Source organism: Blennius ocellaris (assembly GCF_963422515.1).
Source record: "Blennius ocellaris genome assembly, chromosome: 17".
Taxonomy (NCBI): Eukaryota; Metazoa; Chordata; class Actinopteri; order Blenniiformes; family Blenniidae; genus Blennius; species Blennius ocellaris.
This window is the reverse complement of record NC_137666.1, coordinates 24,498,440-24,517,510: the sequence shown is the minus strand read 5'-3', so window position 1 is coordinate 24,517,510 and position 19,071 is coordinate 24,498,440. Positions and strand designations below refer to the sequence as shown.

General features: G+C 54.6%; 2 protein-coding genes across 2 annotated transcripts in view; both read right to left on the bottom strand.

Annotated features, from left to right (window-relative positions):
- Positions 1-3,496: 3,496 nt before the first annotated feature.
- On the bottom strand, positions 3,497-11,009 carry exd2 (exonuclease 3'-5' domain containing 2). The gene is made up of 9 exons (XM_080513464.1): positions 10,879-11,009; positions 10,163-10,678; positions 9,624-9,880; positions 9,420-9,546; positions 6,992-7,290; positions 6,792-6,898; positions 5,766-5,901; positions 5,264-5,632; positions 3,497-3,918 (listed from the first exon to the last, which is right to left on the bottom strand). The coding sequence occupies exons 2-9, from the start codon at positions 10,634-10,636 to the stop codon at positions 3,702-3,704; spliced, it is 1,986 nt and encodes a 661-aa protein (XP_080369590.1). The 5' UTR covers positions 10,637-10,678; positions 10,879-11,009; the 3' UTR covers positions 3,497-3,701.
- Positions 11,010-12,533: 1,524 nt separating this feature from the next.
- Positions 12,534-19,071, bottom strand: part of numb (NUMB endocytic adaptor protein) — a 60,866-nt gene continuing 54,328 nt past the window's right edge. The window contains 6 exon segments of the mRNA XM_080512473.1: positions 12,534-13,684; positions 13,686-13,782; positions 13,784-14,351; positions 15,979-16,170; positions 18,195-18,338; positions 19,065-19,071. The exon segment at positions 19,065-19,071 is cut by the window's right edge and continues 293 nt beyond it. Coding sequence (XP_080368599.1) covers positions 13,625-13,684; positions 13,686-13,782; positions 13,784-14,351; positions 15,979-16,170; positions 18,195-18,338; positions 19,065-19,071 — 1,068 coding nt within the window. The 3' untranslated portion in view covers positions 12,534-13,624.

The following is a 19,071-nucleotide window of genomic DNA, read 5'->3' as shown; positions in this document are numbered from 1 at the left end:
TCTTAACCACATTAATGAAGCCACTCTGACACCAAGCTGCCGTCCATCACTCTTCCTGGTTTACTGACTCCTCCCTCTACTCCGATTGGCTGGACCAGGAAGAGGGCGTGGCTGACTTGATTAAATCATGACAATGCTATTCTCAACCAACAGTCACATCTGGAGAATTTTATATTTTTATATTTATATCAAAATAGAAAACACAAAATCACCAACACTCAAGTCCTTCAAGTCCTGAGTCGAGTCTCTTATTGAAGTCATGAGTCAGCAAAACCATGACTGGAGTCCAAGTCACATGACTCAAGTCCCCACCTCTGGAGGAGAGAGACATCGTCATGGAGACCGGAGGAGAGAGACATCGTCATGGAGACCAGAGGAGAGAGACATCGTCATGGAGACCAGAGGAGAGACATCGTCATGGAGACCAGAGGAGAGAGACATCGTCATGGAGACCGGAGGAGAGAGACATCGTCATGGAGACCGGAGGAGAGACATCGCCATGGAGACCAGAGGAGAGAGACATCATCATGGAGACCAGAGGAGAGACATCGTCATGGAGACCAGAGGAGAGAGACATCGTCATGGAGACCGGAGGAGAGACATCATCATGGAGACCAGAGGAGAGAGACATCATCATGGAGACCAGAGGAGAGAGACATCATCATGGAGACCAGAGGAGAGACATCGTCATGGAGACCAGAGGAGAGAGACATCGCCATGGAGACCAGAGGAGAGACATCATCATGGAGACCAGAGGAGAGACATCGTCATGGAGACCAGAGGAGAGAGACATCATCATGGAGACCAGAGGAGAGACATCGTCATGGAGACCAGAGGAGAGAGACATCATCATGGAGACCGGAGGAGAGACATCATCATGGAGACCAGAGGAGAGAGACATCATCATGGAGACCAGAGGAGAGACATCGTCATGGAGACCAGAGGAGAGAGACATCGCCATGGAGACCAGAGGAGAGACATCATCATGGAGACCAGAGGAGAGACATCGTCATGGAGACCAGAGGAGAGAGACATCGTCATGGAGACCGGAGGAGAGAGACATCGTCATGGAGACCAGTGGAGAGACATCGTCATGGAGACCAGCAGCCTCCATCGTCGTGCCGTCAGTGAGTGAGTGTGGAGAGGAAGCAGAGCAGGAGGTGGGTGGAGGAAGGAGGCGGGTGGAGGAAGGAGGTGGTGCGTCTCCAGTCACTTCACTGTTTATATGCCGACTCAACAATCAGACCGGTTGTTTCACACCTTGTCACCATTGACAGTCAGTCAGTTCTCCACTCTGGATCAACATTCAGCAGTACGTCTCACTAAAGCAGGGCTGTCAAACTGGAGGTGCAGCCCTGCAGGTTCTCCTCGTTTCCCTTCAACACACCAGAACATCCTGATGGTTCCTCAGCGAGTTCTGCAGAGGGACTGATGACGAGCAGCTCATTGACTGTTGAAGCAGAGCAACGTGGAGAACGTGCAGCGCTGCAGCTCCAGGGTCTACAGGAACCTCTAGAACACTGCAGCTCCAGGGTTTAGAACGCTGCAGCTCCAGGGTCTACAGGAACGTCTAGAACACTGCAGCTCCAGGGTTTAGAACGCTGCAGCTCCAGGGTCTACAGGAACGTCTAGAACACTGCAGCTCCAGGGTCTACAGGAACCTTTAGAACACTGCAGCTCCAAGGTCTACAGGAAAACCTAGAACACTGCAGCTTCAGGGTCTAGAACACTGCAGCTCCAGGGTCTAGAACACTGCAGCTCCAGGGTCTACAGAAACATCTAGAATGCTGCAGCTCCAGGGTCTACAGGAACCTCTAGAACACTGCAGCTCCAGGGTCTACAGGAAAACCTAGAACACTGCAGCTCCAGGGTCTACAGGAACCTCTAGAACACTGCAGCTCCAGGATCTACAGGAATGTCTAGAACGCTGCAGCTCCAGGGTCTACAGGAACATCTAGAACGCTGCAGCTCCAGGGTCTACAGGAACCTCTAGAACGCTGCAGCTCCAGGGTCTACAGGAACCTCTAGAACACTGCAGCTCCAGGGTCTACAGGAACCTCTAGAACTCTGCAGCTCCAGGGTCTAGAACTCTGCAGCTCCAGGGTTTACAGGAACCTCTAGAACTCTGCAGCTCCAGGGTCTACAGGAACGTCTAGAACTCTGCAGCTCCAGGGTCTACAGGAATGTCTAGAACTCTGCAGCTCCAGGGTCTAGAACTCTGCAGCTCCAGGGTCTACAGGAACCTCTAGAACTCTGCAGCTCCAGGGTCTACAGGAACGTCTAGAACACTGCAGCTCCAGGGTCTACAGGAATGTCTAGAACTCTGCAGCTCCAGGGTCTAGAACTCTGCAGCTCCAGGGTCTACAGGAACCTCTAGAACTCTGCAGCTCCAGGGTCTACAGGAACCTCTAGAACTCTGCAGCTCCAGGGTCTAGAACTCTGCAGCTCCAGGGTCTACAGGAACCTCTAGAACTCTGCAGCTCCAGGGTCTACAGGAACGTCTAGAACTCTGCAGCTCCAGGGTCTAGAACACTGCAGCTCCAGGGTCTACAGGAACCTCTAGAACACTGCAGCTCCAGGGTCTACAGGAATGTCTAGAACTCTGCAGCTCCAGGGTCTACAGGAACGTCTAGAACTCTGCAGCTCCAGGGTCTAGAACACTGCAGCTCCAGGGTCTACAGGAACCTCTAGAACTCTGCAGCTCCAGGGTTTACAGGAACCTCTAGAACTCTGCAGCTCCAGGGTTTACAGGAACCTCTAGAACTCTGCAGCTCCAGGGTCTACAGGAACATCTAGAACACTGCAGCTCCAGGGTCTACAGGAACGTCTAGAACACTGCAGCTCCAGGGTCTACAGGAACGTCTAGAACACTGCAGCTCCAGGGTCTACAGGAACCTCTAGAACTCTGCAGCTCCAGGGTCTACAGGAACCTCTAGAACACTGCAGCTCCAGGGTCTACAGGAACCTCTAGAACTCTGCAGCTCCAGGGTCTACAGGCCCCGGGTGGACACTCACACAGTGAACTGGCCTTTAGCTGACGAACCGGCCGAGGGGAAAAACCACAAAGTAATCTATTACTCTGGCAGTTACACAAACATGTCATAGAAAGAGAACTTTTATTTGAAATCAGTCACATTTCAGGAGAACATGTCAGAGCTCTGGGAGAAACTTCAGGCTGCTTCAGCCCCCCGGGGGATTAAGAGGCGCATTAAAACATGAGCCATGGAGGAGCCCCGCCCTCAGGGGGGGGTCCGGGGGGGGGGTCGGGGGAGGGGGGGGGAGGGTCCTCCAAGCCTCAAATATTCAGGCCTGAAGGGACCAAGAAGACAAATTCCATTTAGAGACATTTGTGGGTTTCTCTTCCAACATCTACTGACCTAACCTGGACAACAGACTGGAAAGGAGGGGGGGGGGGGGGGGGGGGGGTGAGGGGAGGGGGGGGGCATCATGGATGAAGCAGCTTTCTCAAAAAGAAAAAAGAAAAAATTACTTCTCTGACTGATGCATCTTATAAATAATTTCATGTCTTCCTTAAAAAAAGTGTCTCAGCACGTCCATCATGAGGCTGCAGTCCCTGTGTGTGTGTGTGTGTGTGTGTGTGTGTGTGTGTCCCTCCACAGGTCAGAATGCAGTGGAAACACACACTCTGCCAGTGTGTGTGGCGCCGGCCGGCTGGGGGGCCGCCGGCGGGGGAGGGGGGGTCAGTGGAGCTGGATGGGCAGGTCCTCGCCGTGCTTGCGCAGCAGCTTGCTGTGGTTGTGGTGGACGGACCAGAGGCGGGGGAGGTGGTGGGGCTGCATGGTGGACAGGAAGTGCTGCCGCCAGCGCCGCTCCAGCTCCATCAGGCCCTGCAGACCCCGGCCGGCGTAGACCTGGACCACCTTCAGACCGTGGGGCACGTAGGCCTCGTTGAAGATCCTTCAAGCAGAGAGCAGAGAGTCAAAACCTGGACCCCCCAGGACCCACACCGTGCAACTGAACACATCAGGAAGGGGGGGGGGGGGGGGGCACCACTCACAGGAGGGGGGGCAGGGAGACCCTACAAAGACAATGTACTGTTCCGACTAACTGGGTTTTCTTCACCTCTGCGTCGACTTGCAGGTCGACTTTAAGAAAGGAGGAACTCCCTACTGTAATCAGCTAACAGCCCCCCGGGCCCGGGTCTGGGTCTGGGTCTGGGTCTGGGCCCGGGTCCGGGTCTGGGTCTGGGCCTGGGCCTGGGCCTGGTCCTGGTCCTGGGTCTGGGTCTGGGCCTGGACTGCCATCAGCTCATTATGGACCCATGAGAACAAACTCGTGTCCAGATGGTCAGAAAAGGTTCCACGTAGAATCTCAGTAAAGATCCATGATTCTAAACCTTCAGTGAGTCCAGCAGGAGAGAACGTCTGTTTTCACTGGACGTCTTGTGTTTTAATGACCAACGTGTGAATTCAGCAGGTTGGAGAAGCAGAACGGAACAAACGGCAACAAAAGGTTCGTTCTTTCTGATTTGAGTGACTCAAAGTCACGAATCACAATCGTCACATTTTACAAGCGAGTCGTTCTTCACGTTACAATTATAACTTATTGAAACAAGAATCTAAGAACATCAAACTGGGTTCTTCTTCGTGTGTTGACGGAACGTTCCAACTGAACGTTCCCATGTTAAAAGAGCCTTCTGCTGATTGGTCACCGACTTGTGACACGCCTGTAATATTTAAATATCTGCTGGACCAACCCTGTTGGTGTTGGTGTTGTTGTTGGTGTTGTTTGTATTGTTGGTGTTGGTGTTGTTGTTGTTGGTGTTGTTTGTATTGTTGGTGGTGGTGTTGCTGTTGTTGTTGTTGGTGGTGTTGCTGTTGTTGTTGGTGTTGTTTGTATTGTTGGTGGTGGTGGTGGTGGTGTTGCTGTTGGTGTTGTTTGTATTGTTGGTGGTGGTGGTGGTGGTGTTGCTGTTGGTGTTGTTTGTATTGTTGGTGGTGGTGGTGTTGCTGTTGTTGTTGTTGGTGGTGTTGCTGTTGTTGTTGGTGTTGTTTGTATTGTTGGTGGTGGTGGTGTTGCTGTTGTTGGTGTTGTTTGTATTGTTGGTGGTGGTGGTGGTGGTGTTGCTGTTGGTGTTGTTTGTATTGTTGGTGGTGGTGGTGTTGCTGTTGTTGTTGTTGGTGGTGTTGGTGGTGTTGTTGTCGTTGTTGACATAAGCCACTCCGGGGCAGCAGACTGAAGGGCCAGAGACCAGCGGGCCCCGGGGCCTCCCTGGGTGAGGGTTGCTGGTTCTGGGACTGACCTGGTCTCCAGCTCGGCGGCCTGCTGCAGGGTCTCGGCGTTGAGGGTCTGGTCCCGGTCCAGGTCCAGGAAGTCCCGGATCAGGGCCTGCAGCTCGTGGCGCCGCTGCTCCGGCAGGCCGTCCCCGGCGCCCAGCAGGGCCCGGGCCGCCGATCGCACCCGGCGGCGCTCCGAGTCCTCGTGCAGCCGGACGCCGTCCTCGCAGCCTTGCGGGGCGGAGAACTCCTCGGCCAGCTGCTGCTTCAGGAAGCCGTCGTGGACGTTGGAGGCGGCGTGGCAGGAGGTGCAGAGCAGCAGGATGTCGTGGGAGTTGTGGTCCTTCATCTCCGTGGGGAAGTGGCGCCGGTACTCGTGGGGGACGATGTTCTTCCTGTCGCCACACAATGACACGCGGGACAAAAAGCGTTAGCGCCGCACATCGCCGACTCGGCAGAATCCGTCCGGCGAAGGACCGAGCGACTGATCGGCTCACGCCGCTCGTGGCAGGAGGTCAGAGGTCACACCTGATGTAGGAATCCACTTTCCCGCAGACGACACACAGGTTGTCCTTGGCCGTCAGGTAGTAGTCCTGCTGGGAGTCGGGGCGGCCCGACGGCTCGAACAGCAGCTGCACCACGAAGGGTTCCTCGCTCTTCAGCACTGGACGGCAGGAGCACAACCACGGTAGGGTCACCACTGTACTACACCTACTACACCCTCCTACACCCTCCTACACCTTCCTATACCCTCCTACATCTAGTACATCTTCCTACACCCTCCCTACACCCTCCTACATCTTCCTACACCCTCCCTACACCCTCCTACATCTTCCTACACCCTCCCTACACCCTCCTACATCTTCCTACACCCTCCCTACACCCTCCTACATCTTCCTACACCCTCCCTACACCCTCCTACATCTTCCTACACCCTCCTACATCTTCCTACACCCTCCCTACACCCTCCCTACATCCTCCTATATCTTCCTACACCTTCCTATCCCCTCCTACATCTAGTACACCTTCCTCCACCCTCCCTACACCCTCCTACATCTTCCTACACCCTCCTGTATCTTCCTACACCCTCCTATATCTTCCTACACCCTCCCTACACCTTCCTATACCCTCCTACATCTAGTACACCTTCCTCCACCCTCCCTACATCTTCCTACACCCTCCTATATCTTCCTACACCCTCCCTACACCTGCCTATACCCTCCTCCACCTCCACCGGTTTTGCAAGGTACATCATTATACATTGTACATGTAAAAAATCCTCAATATATTTGAAAATAAATATACGTTTTGCATTTTTGTAGTGGGTGGATCAGTGTGACTTGGTGGTTTTACAAGGAGCTCCCGCCCCGGGTCCACATGCTCACAAGCTGTGCACCAGACCCGAAACCAAACCTCCCACCGGGCGGTGTTTTGACGAGTTCCGCACCCCGACAGCCGGAGGCCTCAGGGACCGGCTGGACGTGACGGAGCAGGTCAAAGGTCAGATGTGCCTCACTAAAGGTGGAGCCGGGTTCAGGAGAGTGTGAGGATTACCTCCGATCCCCTTGTCCAGGTACCACTTGGCCTTCTTCTTGTCGCAGGTGCAGAGCGGCTGGCCGTCGGGGGCGTGGAGGAAGCAGTTGTCGTACAGAGGAGACTTCCTGAAACACCACCACATTTGGTTCAGCGCTCCTCCTGGTGGACAGGAGGCGGTGGAGCAGTGGCCTCCTGCTCCTCCTGCTCCTCCTCCTCACCTGGCGGAGTAGCCCACGCCCAGCGCCTTCCGTTTGTTGTTCTTCCGAGGGTCTGCGGTTTGTTGATCTCCAGACGCCGGAAATTCACGGAGCGGCGACTGTCGCGCCCGCCGCCTCTTGTCCCCGCCGTCCCCGTCCCCCCGGCCCCTGAAGGGCACGTCCACCAGGCCCTGGCAGCGGGAGGCCAGCTCGCAGTACGAGCTCCCGCTGGGCGTGGCGAGCCCGGCGCCGGGCCCCAGGCCCAGGAGGTGCAGGAAGAGGGCGATGGACACCTGAGCGTCTCGGGCGGCGTAGCTCACCTGAGGGAGGACACAGTGGGACGTCAAGCTGCCTTCATGAGACAATCGTCAACGTTCTGGAACCTGGAGGCGACCGAGGACCGACTGGAGGAACTCCTGGAACCGGACCAAGGTCAGAGCCACCCTGCTCACATGCTGATTATTTAAAGGACCCATATTTAGACTAAATGGCCTTTTCTGTGCTTTAAACATGATAAAAGTTCTATTTGGGGTTCATCTACATCCCCAAAGTGTTTTTTTCATTGATTCCCTCCAGCTTGAGTTCACAGTGATGTTTCTCTGTTCTACCTGGTGGGGGAGCTCAACACCTTGATTCTATTTGATGACGTCACAGAGCTGGAGAAGCCCCGCCTCCAGGAAGATTGACACGAGGAGAAACCAAAACAAGACACGCCCACATCTCAGTCTCTGCTGCTTCACATTGAACTGTTTTTGTTGTGTTGATAACTTGTTGTGTTCACCTTCATGTCCACTGGAGAAAATGTGTTTTCAGGTACCAGTACGTGTCCACACTATTTGTCTTGTGGAAGAAGAAGCTGGACTTTCTTTTCTTCTCCACAAACAATGTTTGTTTGTGAGCGACTCTTCACCAAAGAAGCTTCCAGAACTACGGTACTTTGAAACTGGACTTCCTCAGAAGCTCCTCTTGAAACCTGCTGCTATTCCCACAATAAAAGACTAACGGGGGCCGAGATGTGTCAGTACATTACTACAACTACCAGCATGAGCTGCTGGCTACGTCACCCAGGGGGTGGAGGAGGCGGCTGTGGGCTGGGCTGCAGTCTCCGTGAGGGTGGAGGAGGTGGAGGAGCTGAGAACCACCATCATGAGAGGTGACGTCAGCTCAGTCCAAGAAATACTAGAATTTCACAAGTTGTGAGTGTTTCTACTGGATCAGACACATTATTATCCACATGAGCAGAGGAGGGACTGAAACATGAAATATAGACAATATGGTCCTTTAAAGTCCCAGTGAAATGAAGGTTCCACCTCCAAAACACTCTGCTGTCGCTTCTAGAACGTTTTCCTGCTAACTGGCTGAAGGTAAAATGTTAAAACACGGCAATCTGAGAGAAAATAGGCGATAAACGTTGGTATTTCCTCTGCTGGGCGGAGCTTCTGACAATAATAGAGTGACATCACGAGTTGTGCACACGCCCAAGTTGTGTTTACATTATGGAGGATCAGAGTTTTGACCACGAAGAGGCTGAATTGAACCATATTTCATCATCATGGTCATTTCAAACCCAGTGATTGATGAAGAAGACACAGAAGGTGGTTCTGCCATCGGTGACCCCGTCTGGAACATGTTTGAGGAAGCAGAAGACGCTTCGTCCTCCATTCGTCCTCGTCTCCTCGCCTCAGCAGCCGCCACTTTTCACCTTTGAGGCTTTGAGTCCTGACTTTTGGCAGAACGACCGGCTTCCTGGATCCAACACGTCCAAGAGCTAGAAGACTGTGGAATCACCGAAGACGAGCCCAGGTATTACTTGATCGTCTACTAGCCGCCCGAGCTAGCGGCTAGCCACTAGCTGCTCCCGCTAGCCGCGCAAGCTAACGGCTAGCCGCTCCCGCCGCCCGTGCTCCTTTCCTCCTCCCTCGGTCTCTTCCAGGCTCAATCTTTCATCAAGGCTCATAAAACGCCGACTATAACTTCAAAACACTGTAAAAACGTTGATATTTAAGAGGAAACAAGCCGATATAAACACAACAGATGGAGATCTGCACAACTCTTGACGTCACGCTCACGAAGAAGGATTCCCCCGACTTCCTCGGCTGGAGATTCAAAATTCAAATAACTTTGTTATGCGACAACAGTGGTGGGGCAGAGTCGGAGGAACCTTACAAGTAGAACCACAACTATCGTTTTTTACAAAGTAGTGTGTTACATTTGACTGGGGCTTGCGAGTCCTTGTCTGGGTGGAAGTGACGGCGAGGACGTCCCATGACGGGACCACGAGAAGACGCCGGGCGTTCCACGATGTCCCTCGTGTCCATTAGTAAGACAAAGGTTCAAACGTGGAAGGACGACAGACCCGGAGTCCAGGAGGGACTGACCTTCACTGTGAAACCTTCTGAACGGAGGCCGGACTCTCGGTCCCGTTGAGAGCTGCTGCTCGGCTCCTCACCTGCTCTGGACTCAGCTGGTTCGCCTCCCAGTCGCTGCAGCGAAGCTCCAGAGATTTGTCCAGAGACACGTTCAGCAGGTCGGCTGCCAGAGACTTCAGGCTCAGCCCGTTCTCCAGCGACGCTTGCCTGAACACACCAACCTCCATCATCTCTCCTCCACCACTCACAGCAGGAGGAAGGAGCGCGGCGGCGGGCCGCCGTACCTCTGTCTCAGCGCCAGGTTCCTCAAGTCCACCGTGCACGACAGCGACAGGCCGTAGTCGCGGGTCAGCCGCTTGCCGTCCTCGTAGCAGCCGACGCCCACTTTGAAGACGTGGGGGTCTCGGAGGACGTCCTTCAGGCTGAGCGGGAAGGAGTGCGTCCCGCTCCAGAAGCCCAGCAGACGCACCAGGACGCACAGGCCCGAGTACGAAGACATCTGCAGCAGGGACACGGAGGACAACTTCCCCTTCGCCGACACCTGACACACACACACACACACACAGCAGTCAGACCACCGCAAGGCCTGCTGGGAAAAACATCTGGAGCCAAACTTCACCGTCCAGCACACACAATTATTCCATCAGACGTTAAGAGCGTCAACACTTTGCACCGTTTCAAGCCGTCGTGTTGAGCTGAAACAAGCCGCCGGTTCACTGGCTGCTTTATGGAGGTTTTCTATCAGACTGAGGGAATTGAACCTGCAACCCAGGATGGGACTGCTTCTGGATCACACCCACACCCACACACACACACACATTACCCATTCACAGTCCAGGCCCAGCACGGGGAAGACGCTCAGCTCCTCCTGGATCAGCGGCCAGAGCCGCTGCCACTCGTCCTCGGAGCTCACCATCACTGGCTTCACCCCCAGCAGCTGCTGTGACGACAGGATGTGGACAGGAGGGGGCAGTGCTGACGTCTGGTGCTCCTCAGCCTTGGCCTGGTTCTCCAGGCACTGTGTCGCCTGGTTCTCCAGGCACGGTGCGGCCTGGTTCTCTAGGCACGGTGCGGCCTGGTTCTCCAGGCACGGTGCGGCCTGGTTCTCCAGGCACGGTACGGCCTGGTTCTCCAGGTAGGGCTGTTTCTGTACCGGAGCCTCTAAAGGTTCGGTGGCCTTCTGGTTGAAAGGCAACCTCTTCTTGTGTGTCCGATACAGCTGCCATACCAGCAGCCCCCCCAAGGTGGCCCCCAGGACGGCTGTCAGGACGGCCGTTACAGGCCCTCGATGAGACATGGCGACTGGAAATGACCTCAACGCCGGCGGAGACGATCAAACCTGCAGCCAAGAGGAGGGGCGACGTCAGGGAGGCTCGACAAGAAGGAGAGCAACGCTGCAAACGTTATTCAGCAACATCCACAGTGGGACTTGAATAACTGGTCAGAAATCTGAGTTTAACAACTTAATCAGACAAAACTAAACCTGTGAACTGATTCAAGTTTCACTGAGAAACAAACAAATGTGGAACAAAACTTTACCTTCCCTGTGTCAGCGAAGCGAGCGAGCGAGCGCCCACGGTAATCTGCTCTCTGTGGTCCAGACCGGCACCGCACATCTCTGCATAAACATCACACACACACATCATGGATCACACACACACCATGAATCACACACACACCATGAATCACACACACACCATGAATCACACACACACCATGAATCACACACACGCACGCACGGATCTCACACACACACACACACACACACACACACACACACACACACACACACACACACACACACACACACACACACACACACACACACACACACACACACACACACACACACACACACACACACACACACACACACACCTCCTGCTTCACATCAGAACCTCGATCACAAACTTTCCCCGACATTTTCCACTAAAATAAACTTCAGACAAAAGATCAAACAGCTTTAATCTTAACTCTATAACGTTGCCCTATGAACTGCACTCTCCGGGGGCCTTTAAACACGACCACCATTTTGCTGGGGTGCACAATTCTCCGTAACACCAGTCAGAGCAGCTCAATAAATCGGTGGCTATTTCGACCCAAAAACCGCCTGTTTGTAAATGTAGACATTTCCAGAGTAAAATACAACCAACGGACTTTCCCTCGTTTGTCTTCGAGGCATAAACGAGCTCATAAAGGACACAAATCTGACAAACATCCAGGTGTCAGGGAGCTAAAGTCCTGCGAGCCTCGACAGTGAAGCGCCAAGTTCCTCCTCTCAGTTTCTCCTCAAAGTCCCTTATTCTCCTCACTTGATCTTTTTAAAAGTTTAAAAACCTTCCGCTGTGATTTAATGAGAGAAAGTCTCGCAGCGTCTCCGTTACGTTTCTCAGCTTTAGCCTCGTTAGCCGCTAAAGCTAACCGCTGACCTCCTTCGGCTGCTCAGAGGAGCTGGAACCGGAACCGGTCCAAACCGGACCCGGTCCAAACCCGGGTCCGGACCAGAAGCATCTTTAGAAGCTTACCTTTCGGGTGTTTCACCCCCAGACGCTCCTTCCACACACATCGAACCGATGCACCGTTTCCGGGTTGTATTTATAACGCTGCGCTGTCCGAGCAGCGCCCTCTGCAGGACGGGCGGACCAGCGGCGCCCCCTGCAGGACGGGCGGACCAGCAGCTCGGAACACCTTGATACGCCTCATACCACGTCTGAAATGTGCAATTTTGCAGGTAATAGAGAAATGGAGCCACCAACAAAACAAAAAACACGTTCTGCAGACGTCTGTGCACGTGTGCAGTGATCATTTAGAGTCTGGCCGCTCAATAGGTTTGATCAAGGCAACGATCTCTGCTCATCTCCAGTGTGATCTTTCAGTTCCTTCGTTGACCGTCAGAATGTTTCACCTTCGACTCCCTGAAATATTAGAGGCAAAGAGTTTCCTGTGGTTTTACAACATAACTACAAAGATTAACTCCTGAGTTCACAGTGACCCTTGACCTTTCTGGGAGAGTTGAAGATGAAACGACAGGTAATCATGAAAACCACAAGAAATCCTGCAAATTCCTTCCTACGGAGCAAAGCGCTGGGTTTATAGGTAAAGGGTGTTTTTCCTACTAAGGCAGAAGCTGCTAGCTGCTAGCTGCTAGCCGCCCAGCAACATGAACAACACAACGTCACCTTGTCCTCCACCACCAAGAATTTATTCAATCTTTCATCTTCAGTATTTCTCCAAAGAAGTGGAATAAAGTAATGAAATAATTACAAAATGGAAAAATAGATCAGAGAATAGATCATATTCACAGGTTTGATTTAAAAAAAACAAAAAAAATAAAACAAAAACATGACAGAGAGAAATCAGACGTTGAGATGAATCTGTTGTTTTTAATCTCCCCGTCAGAACCAGAGCAGGTCTCAGAGGTCAGAGGTCAGAGGTCAGCACACTGATCACCTGTCAGCTCAAATCTTCTAATTTAGTGCTTGTGCAAAACAAAAATAATTAAAAAAAAATGAACTACTTATAAAATAATACGAGGTGGAGAAACAGAGTGAAGTTACTGTGTTAAATAATAAAAAGATTGTTGTCACACAGAAGAAAGAGTCAAACGGAGAGTAACTGTTAGAACGTGAGCAGCAGCTCCTCGCTGATTGTTGCTGCAATGAGAATATTTACAGTCGGATGCTTCACATCCATCACAGGCTTCCTCTTCAAAATAATCAGAATTTAAAAAAAGAAGAAACACAAAAGTAAAGCAGCTGTCCCTTCACAAAATCTCTTTACATCACGATAGAAAGGATCTGCTGCTGCTGCGATGTGTACAGGATAGATTCTGGATATAGATTTAGGTTTATGTATAATATATCTTCTCTTGTGTACAGGAACGTGTCGTCGCCGCTGCCTTTGGCAAGATTACTTACAACTCTTCTGCTCCGTTCCAAAGCTATTTAAAATAGACTTAATGCATAAAAATAAAGATTTGGCATCGTCTCACTGCTGCACTTCTCTCAGTTGACGGAGGAGTCGTCCTGCCTACAGGGGGCGCTGCTGGGGGGGTGCACTACCGGGGGGGGGGGGGGGGGGTTAAGACGAGCTGGGGGGGGGGTGGAGGGGGCAGGGGGTGGAGGGGGGGGGGGGTGGCTGAAGCTCTGAAAAGATCCTCCAGAGAGGACCGAGGCTCCAAACCAAACAGGATGCTGATGATGTGATGGAGCCCTGCCCCCGCTCCTCCACCCAACCGCTCCTCCACCCCTCCTCCACCCCACCGTCTCCCGGGGTCCAGGTCCTCTCAGAGCTGGATCTCGAAGGTCTTGTGCAGCTCGGTGGAGAAGGGGTTAGTGGGGGAGGGGGGTGGTGCGCTGGCGTGAGCGGCCCTCCAGGGCGGCCCACTGGGCCTCAAAGGCATCTTCCTGCGGCTGCTGGGGGGGTCGGGCGGAGGGGGAGGGGGGGGCCGGCCCACCCGTCCGCCCCGTTAAAGGTCACGCTGCCATTGGCCGGCTGGAGGGGGGCGGGGCGCACGGCGGCGGGCGGCGGGGGCTTGATGAAGGGGCCGACGTTGGCGACGGGCGGCGCGTCGTGCCGCGGCGTCGCGGAGGCCGGGAACGGCGGGGGGGGGCGCCGCCGCCGAGCCGAACACGTTGGCCACCATCTGCGAGGGCGTGATGCCGAACACGGGCACGGCGGGGGGGGGGGAACGCCAGCCCGTTGGACAGCGGGTAGGACGCGGCCGGCTGGCGGGGGGGCAACAGGGGCACGGACGCGGGGTGGGGGGGCAGGAAGGCAGCCTGAGGGACGGGCGGGACGGACGGCTGAGGGGGGGGCGTGGCGGCGGCGGGGGGGCCGGGGCCTCGGACCGACTTGGTGACCTCCTCTAACCAGCGGTCTGCTTCTGACGGGGTGCGTCTGTGGGACGGCAGCGCTGGAGACGAAGGGGGGGGGCACGACCAGCACCGGGGGGGCCACGAGCACCGAGGGGGGGGCCACGAGCACCGGGGGGGCGGCCGGCCAGTCGCCTCCTGCAAAGTGAAGAGAAATACGTCATGATGAATCATTATTCTCACTGTGAAAACAGTAAAAAGCAAAATGGCCGCCATCAGACGAGCTCTGGACTGTCGACGTTCTCTTTTGAAGGAGAAGGATCTAATAGAATAGTTCTACATAGACATATTGTAATAGACTTAAAGGAGAACGTGTAGTCCAGTGTAGACCTGCTGCTCCTCTCAGACTGAACTTCCTCCGTCTGTCGTCCTGAAGGTGTTCTCAGTGACGGTGTTCTCAGTGACGGTGTTCTAAGTGAAGGTGTTCTCAGTGACGGTGTTCTCAGTGACGGTGTTCTAAGTGACGGTGTTCTCAGTGACGTGTTCTAAGTGAAGGTGTTCTCAGTGACGGTGTTCTAAGTGACGGTGTTCTCAGTGACGGTGTTCTCGGTGACGGTGTTCTCGGTGACGGTGTTCTAAGTGAAGGTGTTCTAAGTGAAGGTGTTCTCAGTGAAGGTGTTCTAAGTGACGGTGTTCTCAGTGAAGGTGTTCTCAGTGACGGTGTTCTAAGTGACGGTGTTCTCAGTGACGGTGTTCTAAGTGACGGTGTTCTCGGTGACGGTGCTCTCGGTGACGGTGTTCTAAGTGAAGGTGTTCTCGGTGACGGTATTCTCGGTGACGGTGTTCTCGGTGACGGTGTTCTCAGTGACGGTGTTCTCAGTGACGGTGTTCTCGGTGAAGGTGTTCTCGGTGACGGTGTTCTAAGTGACGGTGTTCTAAGTGACGGTGTTTTAAGTGAAGGTGTTCTCGGTGACGGTTTCTCGGCGAAGGTGTTCTCGGTGACGGTGTTCTCAGTGAAGGTGTTCTAAGTGACGGTGTTCTCGGTGACGGTGTTCTCAGTGAAGGTGTTCTAAGTGACGGTGTTCTCGGTGACGGTGTTCTCAGTGACGGTGTTCTCAGTGACGGTGTTCTCGGTGACGGTGTTCTCGGTGACGGTGTTCTCGGTGACGGTGTTCTAAGTGACGGTGTTCTAAGTAACGGTGTTCTCGGTGACGGTGTTCTCGGTGAAGGTGTTCTCGGTGACGGTGTTCTCGGTGACGGTGTTCTCGGTGACGGTGTTCTAAGTGACGGTGTTCTAAGTGACGGTGTTCTCGGTGACGGTGTTCTCGGTGACGGTGTTCTCAGTGACGGTGTTCTAAGTGACGTGTTCTCGGTGACGGTGTTCTAAGTGACGGTGTTCTCGGTGACGGTATTCTCGGTGACGGTGTTCTAAGTGACGGTGTTCTAAGTGACGTGTTCTAAGTGACGGTGTTCTAAGTGACGGTGTTCTCGGTGACGGTATTCTCGGTGACGGTATTCTCGGTGACGGTATTCTCGGTGACGGTGTTCTCGGTGACGGTGTTCTCAGTGACGGTGTTCTAAGTGACGGTGTTCTAAGTGACGGTGTTCTCGGTGACGGTATTCTCGGTGACGGTATTCTCGGTGACGGTATTCTCGGTGACGGTATTCTCGGTGACGGTATTCTCGGTGACGGTGTTCTCGGTGACGGTGTTCTAAGTGACGGTGTTCTCAGTGACGGTGTTCTCAGTGACGGTGTTCTAAGTGACGGTGTTCTCAGTGACGGTGTTCTCAGTGACGGTGTTCTCAGTGACATGCAGCTTCTCACCTGGAAGCCCCGAGGCTGCAGCTCCTGCCGGGGTCGTCGCCCAGGGGTTGGTGTCTCGAGCAGGAAGGGCGGGGGGCAGGGCGGGGGGCAGGGCGGGGGGCAGGGTGGGGGGGTTGGCAGGGGGAAGGGCGGGGGGGTTGGCAGGGGGGAGGGTGGGGGGGGCAGCGGAGAAGGCAGGAGAGGGGCCTGTCACTGTAGAAGAGAAGAGAGAGAAGCAGGCTTGAGATTCAATGAGGAAAATGAGAAAACATGAGCACATTGACTTTTCTCTATAGATCTAATCATCATCATCATCATCATCATCATCATCATCATCGTCATCGTCATCGTCACCGCGATGGTGATGAAGATGATGATCAGCCGTGTTGTCTGGCCAATGCAACATGAACTATGAGCGAGTGAGTGAAGAGGGTGGGGTCGTCCCTGGTGTCTCTGGAGGACAGGTCGTCCCTGGTGTCTCTGGAGGTCAGGTCGTCCCTGGTGTCTCTGGAGGACAGGTCGTCCCTGGTGTCTCTGGAGGACAGGTCGTCCCTGGTGTCTCTGGAGGTCAGGTCGTCCCTGGTGTCTCTGGAGGACAGGTCGTCCCTGGTGTCTCTGGAGGTCAGGTCGTCCCTGGTGTCTCTGGAGGACAGGTCGTCCCTGGTGTCTCTGGAGGACAGGTCGTCCCTGGTGTCTCTGGAGGACAGGTCGTCCCTGGTGTCTCTGGAGGTCAGGTCGTCCCTGGTGTCTCTGGAGGTCAGGTCGTCCCTGGTGTCTCTGGAGGACAGGTCGTCCCTGGTGTCTCTGGAGGTCAGGTCGTCCCTGGTGTCTCTGGAGGTCAGGTCGTCCCTGGTGTCTCTGGAGGACAGGTCGTCCCTGGTGTCTCTGGAGGACAGGTCGTCCCTGGTGTCTCTGGAGGTCAGGTCATCCCTGGTGTCTCTGGAGGTCAGGTCGTCCCTGGTGTCTCTGGAGGACAGGTCGTCCCTGGTGTCTCTGGAGGTCAGGTTGTCCCTGGTGTCTCTGGAGGACAGGTCGTCCCTGGTGTCTCTGGAGGTCAGGTCGTCCCTGGTGTCTCTGGAGGACAGGTCGTCTCTGGTGTCTCTGGAGGTCAGGTCGTCCCTGGTGTCTCTGGAGGTCAGGTCGTCCCTGGTGTCTCTGGAGGTCAGGTCGTCCCTGGTGTCTCTGGAGGTCAGGTCGTCCCTGGTGTCTCTGGAGGTCAAGTCGTCCCTGGTGTCTCTGGAGGACAGGTCGTCCCTGGTGTCTCTGGAGGTCAGGTCGTCCCTGGTGTCTCTGGAGGTCAGGTCGTCCCTGGTGTCTCTGGAGGACAGGTCGTCCCTGGTGTCTCTGGAGGACAGGTCGTCCCTGGAGGTCAGGTCGTCCCTGGTGTCCCTGGTGTCTCTGGAGGACAGGTCGTCCCTGGTGTCTCTGGATGTCAGGTCGTCCCTGGTGTCTCTGGTGTCTCTGGAGGTCAGGTCGTCCCTGGTGTCTCTGGTGTCTCTGGAGGTCAGGTCATCCCTGGTGTCTCTGGAGGTCAGGTCGTCCCTGGTGTCCCTGGTGTCTCTGGAGGTCAGGTCGTCCCTGGTGTCTCTGGAGGTCAGGTCGTCCCTGGTGTCTCTGGAGGACAGGTCGTCCCTGGTGTCTCTGGAGGACAGGTCGTCCCTGGTGTCTCTGGAGGTCAGGTCGTCCCTGGTGTCTCTGGAGGACAGGTCGTCCCTGGTGTCTCTGGAGGTCAGGTCGTCCCTGGTGTCTCTGGAGGACAGGTCGTCCCTGGTGTCTCTGGAGGACAGGTCGTCCCCGGTGTCTCTGGAGGTCAGGTCGTCCCTGGTGTCTTTGGAGGACAGGTTGTCCCCGGTGTCTATGGAGGACAGGTCGTCCCCGGTGTCTCTGGAGGACAGGTCGTCCCTGGTGTCTCTGGAGGACAGGTCGTCCCTGGTGTCTCTGGAGGACAGGTCGTCCCCGGTGTCTCTGGAGGTCAGGCCGTCCCTGGTGTCTCTGGAGGTCAGGTCGTCCCCGGTGTCTCTGGAGGACAGGTCGTCCCCGGAGTCTCTGGAGGACAGGTCGTCCCCGGTGTCTCTGGAGGTCAGGCCGTCCCTGGTGTCTCTGGAGGTCAGGTCGTCCCCGGTGTCTCTGGAGGTCAGGCCGTCCCTGGTGTCTCTGGAGGTCAGGTCGTCCCTGGTGTCTCTGGTGTTTCTGGAGGACAGGTCGTCCCCGGTGTCTCTGGAGGACAGGGGAGGTACCTGGAGCTGCAGGAGACTGAGGGGAGGACGCTGGTCTGGGCATGGGGGCCGAGGAGAAGGGGTCCTCTGGGGGGACGCTGAAGGCCGTGGTGATCTGAGTACACAGTGAACTGATACTGTCCCCTTCTCCTTCCACCTCAGGGACTGGAAGAACCAGAGGACAAGAACCAGAGGACGTCAGAAGAACCAGAGAACATCAGAAGAACCAGAGAACATCAGAGGAAGAACCAGAGAACATCAGAGGAACAAGAGAACATCAGGAGAACCAGAGAACATCAGAGGAACAAGAGAACATCAGAAGAACCAGAGAACATCAGAGGAACAAGAGAACATCAGAAGAACCAGAGAACATCAGAGGAAGAACCAGAGAACATCAGGAGAACCAGAGAACATCAGGAGAACTAGAGAATGTCAGGAGAACCAGAGAACATGAGGAGAACTAAAGAATGTCAGGAGAACCAGAGAACATCAGGAGAACTAAAGAATGTCAGGAGAACCAGAGAACATCAGGAGAACCAGAGAACATCAGGAGAACTAGAGAATGTCAGGAGAACCAGAGAACATCAGGAGAACCAGAGAACATCAGGATAACTACAAAATGTCAGGAGAACCAGAGAACATCAGGAGAACCAGAGAACATCAGGAGAACTAGAGAATGTCAGGAGAACCAGAGAACATCAGAAGAACCAGAGAAGACCAGAAGAACCAGAGAAAACCAGAAGAAGCAGAGAACCTCAGAAGAACCAGAGAGCCTTAGAAGAACTAGAGAACACCAGAAGAAGCAGAGAACCTCAGAAGAACCAGAGAGCCTCAGAAGCAGCTCCAGATGTGAGCGGGCCCCAGACCCCTCCAGGAGAACCTGGGACTCACCGGGGTT